The sequence below is a fragment of the Phaethon lepturus genome, unplaced genomic scaffold, assembly GCF_000687285.1.
Source record: "Phaethon lepturus isolate BGI_N335 unplaced genomic scaffold, ASM68728v1 scaffold3031, whole genome shotgun sequence".
Classification (NCBI taxonomy): domain Eukaryota; kingdom Metazoa; phylum Chordata; class Aves; order Phaethontiformes; family Phaethontidae; genus Phaethon; species Phaethon lepturus.
The window spans coordinates 1,264-8,150 of record NW_010518296.1 but is presented as its reverse complement, the minus strand read 5'-3'; the positions used below and the strand labels follow the sequence as shown (position 1 = coordinate 8,150).

At 41.0% G+C, this 6,887-nt stretch overlaps 1 protein-coding gene across 1 annotated transcript; it reads right to left on the bottom strand.

Annotated features, from left to right (window-relative positions):
• Positions 1–1,814: 1,814 nt before the first annotated feature.
• LOC104628162 (serine protease inhibitor 2.1-like) lies at positions 1,815–5,417 on the bottom strand. Its single transcript, XM_010296664.1, has 4 exons — positions 4,772–5,417; positions 3,610–3,880; positions 2,839–2,986; positions 1,815–2,009 (listed from the first exon to the last, which is right to left on the bottom strand). The coding sequence occupies exons 1-4, from the start codon at positions 5,415–5,417 to the stop codon at positions 1,815–1,817; spliced, it is 1,260 nt and encodes a 419-aa protein (XP_010294966.1).
• Positions 5,418–6,887: the final 1,470 nt, after the last annotated feature.

The window sequence follows — 6,887 nt, the reverse complement described above, 5'->3', positions numbered from 1 at the left end:
TTCCCTTTAGCAATAGGCAGGGAACCTGTTTTTCTGCCACCCCACTCTGATAAAAATCTCACCGTCCTACCTTCTAATCAGTACTGGTGCACTGATTTATCAGGGTGGGATCTCACTGGAGCTGCTCGCAGCTCTTGTTGAGTTCATACAGCCACCTCAGAGCAGGTTTCCTTACACCACAGCAAGTTATCATTGATCTCAACTCTGTAGAAGCCGCTGCTTCACACAGAGGCACAGTATCTCCCAGTCCACCGAGTGATGGTATCTTGCCCAGCAGGAGCAATAGCTCAGGGCTTCCACTCAGTTCTTGCTGCTTGGAGCAAAGGAACTCACACAAGGCAGCAGTCTCCGAGCCCCCCTGAGTCAGAAGCATAGCCCCCCTGTACGCTATACCCATGCTACAAGCACTGATGGGTCTCAGCAAAGCACCTGTGTGCAGGACGGACCGAGTTTGGGAGAACAGGTCAGAGGACCGGAGAGATGTCAGAGGTAGGGACTTATTTGTTGATTTGGGGCTTGCCTTGCCTTCGCAGTGCTCACAGCGCACGACCACTGTAGAAATGAGCAGTGTACATTCAGGACCACCATCTTCCCAGCAACAGGGACTAACCTCCACTTGCAGAAAATTTATCCAGGGTCAATTTGCAATGCCACGAGTGAAAGCAATGCAGTAGGAGAGCAGCTGTCAAAGCAGGAGTCAGTGTCTCCTTGAGGCATCAGCTGCGCAATAAAGGGTTTGTTATAGACTACAGCAAGTCTGAGCACTGGGACCCAGTGCTCCACTGCAGTAAGAGTGGATGGTCTGCAGACCCACAACAGCAAGAGAGTGTTAATGTATTTCTTGAAAACAGGTTTTACCCAAGTCGGCACATAAGGAGAGAATGCAAAGTCTCCTTATGAGAAAAGTTGGACTCATTTCACAGCCTTTAAAACATATTTTACAGACACGCTGATATGTTAATAAGAGTGACAAAGTTTTCATTGATTTTAAAAGATTTATAGCAGGATAGAAAGAGACTGGAAACACTGAGAGTCATTCCTTAAGTGATGTATTTAAATGACAGCGCTTATTTTATTCTTCAGCCATAGCAATAATTTATGGATGACATTGTGACAGGACAATTCTTTGACAGTTTATGCCTATTGTAACTGTCTCTCTTTGCTGACCCTGTGGACTGCAAAAAGACGCTTACTGTGAGTGCTACAGCAGAATAAGTCTGTTGTCTCAGGGATTTTCTTTTTGTTGTCAATGATTTTTTCAAGACACGCTAGGCAAAGACTTGGAACATGTGAGAAAGAACAGGTTGGTTGTGGATAAACAGCAACAACCTAGGTAGCAAAGAGCTAGGTAAGGAAGAAAGGACTCTGCAGGGACTGAGTCAGGTGAGCACTGATCATCAGCAAGTTCCAGAGAACACATGAAAGAATTGCAGGGGACTTGTTACCTGTTGGAATAAAGCTTTTGGTCAGTAACCCAGAACTGAAAGCAGTCTGGACAAAACGGCTTATCAGAGAGAATATACTTGTCAAAATAACAGCAGACTTTACAAAAAACAGTATTCCAAGGAAAATTTGGAAAACGTGTTAATTACTTGAATTACTCAAGTGGGGAAAATATAACATTTAAAAAGTGTCAGTTGCTTGTTTGGTTTTTTTTACAATTCATTGCTTATTATTTTGATAAGGAAATTCCTCATTTACTTCTGAATACCCCTCAATCAGAGAGTAGTTACTAGCACTAACTAACCCACATGTGTGAACGCTGTAGCCATTGTAACTCATGTTGAAAACCAGCATGCCCAATAACTCAGCAATTACTTCTTAGTAGGATCAACAATTTTCCCCATGAAAAGCGTGGTGCCAGTTTCTTTGTCAGAAATCAATATAATGAAGGGCCTGTTGAATTTGATGGTAACGGAAGGATGGAGAATTCTGGTAAGGATTATGACTGTGGCTCCTGCAGCCTCAGTTCCAGCCTCATCAACTTCCAGCAGGGCCTTGTGAATTGCCTGCAGGGAAAAGGAGCAAATGTTGTGGTTTATACATGGGACAGCAAACAGGGGGTGAAGATACATGCTCTTCTTATGGAATATTTAGAAGAAAGGAGGGATAAAACCCAGTGGACCAAACTTTCTTGTGTGGTAAATCTCCAACAGCCTGCAACAGGAGTGTTTTCCATGCAACAGGAGTGTTTTCCATGCCAGGACTGAACTGGCAGGACCAAAAATAAAAATGGACACACTGTAGATGCAGCCTCACCAGTGCTGAGTAGAGGGGGATAATAACAGTCCATGCAGTAGCTGTTTTATTTTCTTAGATGTTTTGGACTTCCACTAGCAGCCCTTTCTCTGTTATTCCAAGGTTAATGGAAGACTGCTATTTAAATGTTAATGCAGTATTTGGCATCTTTGCCACATTAAATCGTATCTTAAACTGACATGGTGAAATTCGCTACTGCAAACTAGAAATTTCCTGGAAACTTTGAGAATATTAAAAAATTAGGTACTAATCAACACAAATATCTTAATGTACTCCTCATTTATCATTTACGTGACACAATTGCATGTAATAAATCATATTACAGTGCCAAAACATCATTTAAAATCCTGTCCAACTTTTCCAGGTACTTAATATCCAGCCTTTTAATAGCGATTTTAAAATAATACAAAGGTGGGACAGCAGACCCTCTCTGTAGAAAAGCACAATTTCTAAGTGAGACCCTACATGTCATTGCGAGTTTTATATGTAACTTCAGTTATAAGGAGGGAAAGCAAGTCTTTAATAACCCCAAATATAACCCATCAGAACAACCATCACCAGCTCTGTCTGTTCACTTACTTGTGAAACCTGAAGATTACGGCTGCTACTAATTCCAGACAGATCAGCATTACTAGAGAATACTTCAGTAATGCCCATTTTCTTGAACAGGTTTTTAACATCGTAAGACCCACTAATAGAAAGCTTTGGTAATTGCAGATCTAATCTCCTGTTGAACAAAGGAAACGAAACAGCAGTGAAGCCTCACAGTCTTGTTTCAGCCAGCGGGCTGGATAATATGCAATTCAGTGACACCTGAAAGCATTCTTTTGATTGCTAATTTGCTTGATGGTAGTATTTGTTTTCCTTGAGCAATTTTGGCATCCAGAGAGATGAGCCATCTTTTTGTATCTACATTCTCACTTTGATTTTGGAAAAAGAAACTTCATCCCAGTGCCACATACATAGCTAGCTGAGTTTTGTGGCTAGAGGGCTACAGAGAGTGAGCAGACCAACTGGAAAGGCTAAAAGAAGGGAAAAGGAGGATAAAATCTAAGACACAGTGAAGGAACTGAATTATGGTAACACTATGAAAGAAGAGATATGGTAACCAAAAGGTAGCCAAGCAAGTCTTGAGACAGTTGTTACAATGCTACATCCCTTTCTGTCAGGTCAGAGAGCCTGCAGTTGTTTATTGATTATGCTCTGCTCCAGCTCCTCTTGGGAATTGCTTAAAACTCCACTTTATGAAATCAGGACATTATATCCAGGAGGTGGTGAGATGAAATTAATGCTTTCTTTTAAAAATAATGATGAATCCTCAAATATAGTAATCCATCTACCTGGAGTTACCTGGTTGCAAGTTTGTTATCCCATTTACAAACAGTTTCCTTGGAGAGAGCATCTTCTACTTGCTTCATCTTTCCATCATCAGGCAGAATGAGCAATGCTCGTGCAGTGCCCTGGTAAGGCAGTTCTACCACCTCGCAAGAGAGATCCTGGTCGTAGTAACTGTTGTAGTTACTGTCACATTGCATCATGTTGACTCTAACAGATGCATTTGTGTTCACAAAGAAGTCATCCTCATATGTACGCAAAGGATCAAAAGAGTTTTTCCAGGCAGCTAACAGGGGAAAAGAGAAGATGTTGCCCTCAAACATGTGAAGATCATAAAAAATGGCTGCTATATATCAGACCAACTTAAATGTTAGGACACTGGAGGGCTGTTTATGGGAGAAGATCACTAAATCACTTCAACCTCTTGCATAACATGCAATAAAGCATTTTAGCTGTGCAGTAAGTTCAGTATAGTTAGTGTGAGTAAGTCCTGTCTTACTGAAAAACAACCAAAGGTTGATGAGGACCAATTGAGAGAGTCCTGCTTCTATTGTAGTCATATGTTCCCATCACTTGTGCCTTTTTATGTCCTTAAATTCAACTAGTTAAATATTCAGCCACAGGATTTTGTTATGCTTTTCCTGTTAGACCATACCCAAGGCAAGCTGACTGCACTCAGCCTGGTGAGGAATTCATCAACAGAATAAGGGACCCTAACATTCAAGTAGGGCTCCAGAAGCATAGGCTCTCAAACTGCGATGTTCCAAGTTTCCATGGAGTATACCTCGTAGTTCTACAAAAATACTAGGGACCCTGGAAGTGCAAGGACGTCAGTCCACCGAGTTTGACTGGCACATACAGTCAGCATAGAGATCTTGGAAACAACTTTAGTCATTACGCCCTCAGACCAGCAAGACTGCATGCAGCAGGTCCTTGTCTATGAGGTAGTCCACTGGAGTGGGATTTCTCTGCCCATAGCTTTCAGGTAAACTGGGCCAAAATCAAGCAGTCAGTATTTCTCAACAATCAGATACCGTGCTTTGGCCAGCTCTAATCTTTACTTTGAAGGTCCTGTACAGTATAGAATAGTCACTCTGCTAATAAATCATCAAAACTTCCCTACAATTTTTGTTTTGCATCAAAATCATCTATTGGAATATTATGTTAAATATCTTACCTTTAAAATAAACGTAGTTAATAAGAACCAATACAGTACTTGGATCGAGATGACCAATTAATTCAGGAATTTTCCCCTTGGTTTTCTCCTCTACGTATTTATTGATTTGCTGCTTAGCTGCTTGTGGTTTATGGAAATTGCTAGAAAAAAATTCTGCATCATAAAATAGTTTGGTATTTTGTAAAAATGTCTCCTGTGGTTCATACCCAATAGCTGTAAAAAGGGCATTCCCTATATTTAATGTGATGTTAACATCAGTACAGTTCAGTACTGATAAAACTTTGTGAAAACTTTCATGTATATCATGTATGTGAGTCTCAGTCAGACCATCAAAGCCCAGTCCTTCAAAAATCTGAGACAGGGTGGTTGACTTAGCACCAACAGCCAGCATGGCAAAGGCAGTGGAGATGCTCATGGGAGAAAAGAAAACATTTTTATCAGCTTCTTTTAATACAGCCTGCTTGTAAAATCTAAATACAAAATCTGCATAGTTAGAGCCTTGCTTGTTACAGTTATGTGTTAATAGATTTTCTTTTCCATCATGCAGATTAGTATTATTGACTTCATGGCAAATGTCTTCATGCTGGCAATGGGCTACGACACAAAGAACAGCAAGGAGTAGAAACAGGCACAGGAGATACTTCATCTTCTTTTCAAATTATTCTGTCACAAAATAAACAGTCATTAGATGAGCAGATGGTAACAATGAGCTTGGTAGTAAGAAATAATGAATATTTTGTTAGCATAAATATTACATAGCGCAATTGCAAAGATCTAATATACATAGAATATTTAAAGTGTCCATGGACACAATGTCAAATGTCAATAATAAATTCAACCAAATTATAAATTGTCAAGCATAATAAAACCGTAATATTCCATTGTAACTGCCTTGAAAATGCAATTCTCCATTGGTAATGAAAGAACAGAGCCAAAGTCCATAATAATCTCTATTGACAATATTATCTTCCCTGGATAATCGTCTCCTATAGGGTACATCTAAGCAGACAAGTTACCAAGAGGTCAGATGGGTGTGGGCTTCAAAGACTTCAATTATTCCACTGTACCCGTCCAAATGCAGTTTGGTAAATGTGAGGAAATGTGAGGCAGCTCAATTCTCGCTGGAAGTGAGATAAATTCCCTCACTTTCATCAGGACAGCAGCACACAGACAGATGGCTATCATGGACTCTCCGGTGCTTCTTAAATTCACACCCCTGTTTACTTCATGGTTACTTACTCACATGGCCAGTCATTGGCCACGGCAAAAGCCTGGAGCATCCTGTGCCCTGGCAGCAGGGCACTCAGAAGTGGGCACAAAGACACGTAGGAAGCAGCAGGTTTGCACCAGATAATGAGGTGCATGTTTGGAACAAAGGAGGGGGGGGACGACTGCAACAAGTGTTTGTAACATTAAATGGTGGTTTGCCCCTCACCATGGGTTAACCTGTGTGGGATGAGCAGCTCCCTCTAGAGACACAGGAAGCACCTGAGTCCAAGAGGAGAAGAGGAGCACAGATCCCATTTGGAAATCAAAGGACACTCAGATTAATCCCGTTGGAGATGACAAATATCTTCATTGTGTTTGTTCTAATGCTGACATGATATACTTCACATGAGCCTCCTGCCCTCCACCGGAGCTGGAAAAAGTCTCTAGTTTACTGAATTCAGTTCCCTGCTATTGTGGGGAGCACCTCATATAAACCCTCTTCAGAAATGTAACAAGCTATCTATGAAAATTAAGCTTTTTGCCCTCACAGCTTCTACGTGAAAACATTCCTAGAACTTTTCTACTGTTATGGCTCCCGTTCTTCTGGTTTCCAGCCGGTCTGTCACAGCCTGTCTGTATCCTTCTCTTCCAGGAATGTATTTTCCCATGTCCTGCCAAGGTGAAGTTCTCCTGGTCCCATGTTCATTCCCAGATATGAAAGATGACACTATCTATCTACTATCTAAACAAGTTCCAGGATTCTTGGTGATTAACCAGTTGCTTTATTTTTTTGATTCGTATGGTGGCCTTACTTGTTTTTATAGCAAACATATGCACTGGCCGTGTGTTCTCATATTTTCTAGGATCTGAGTATGCTAAATATGTCTGAGAGCAAAGAGTGATCACT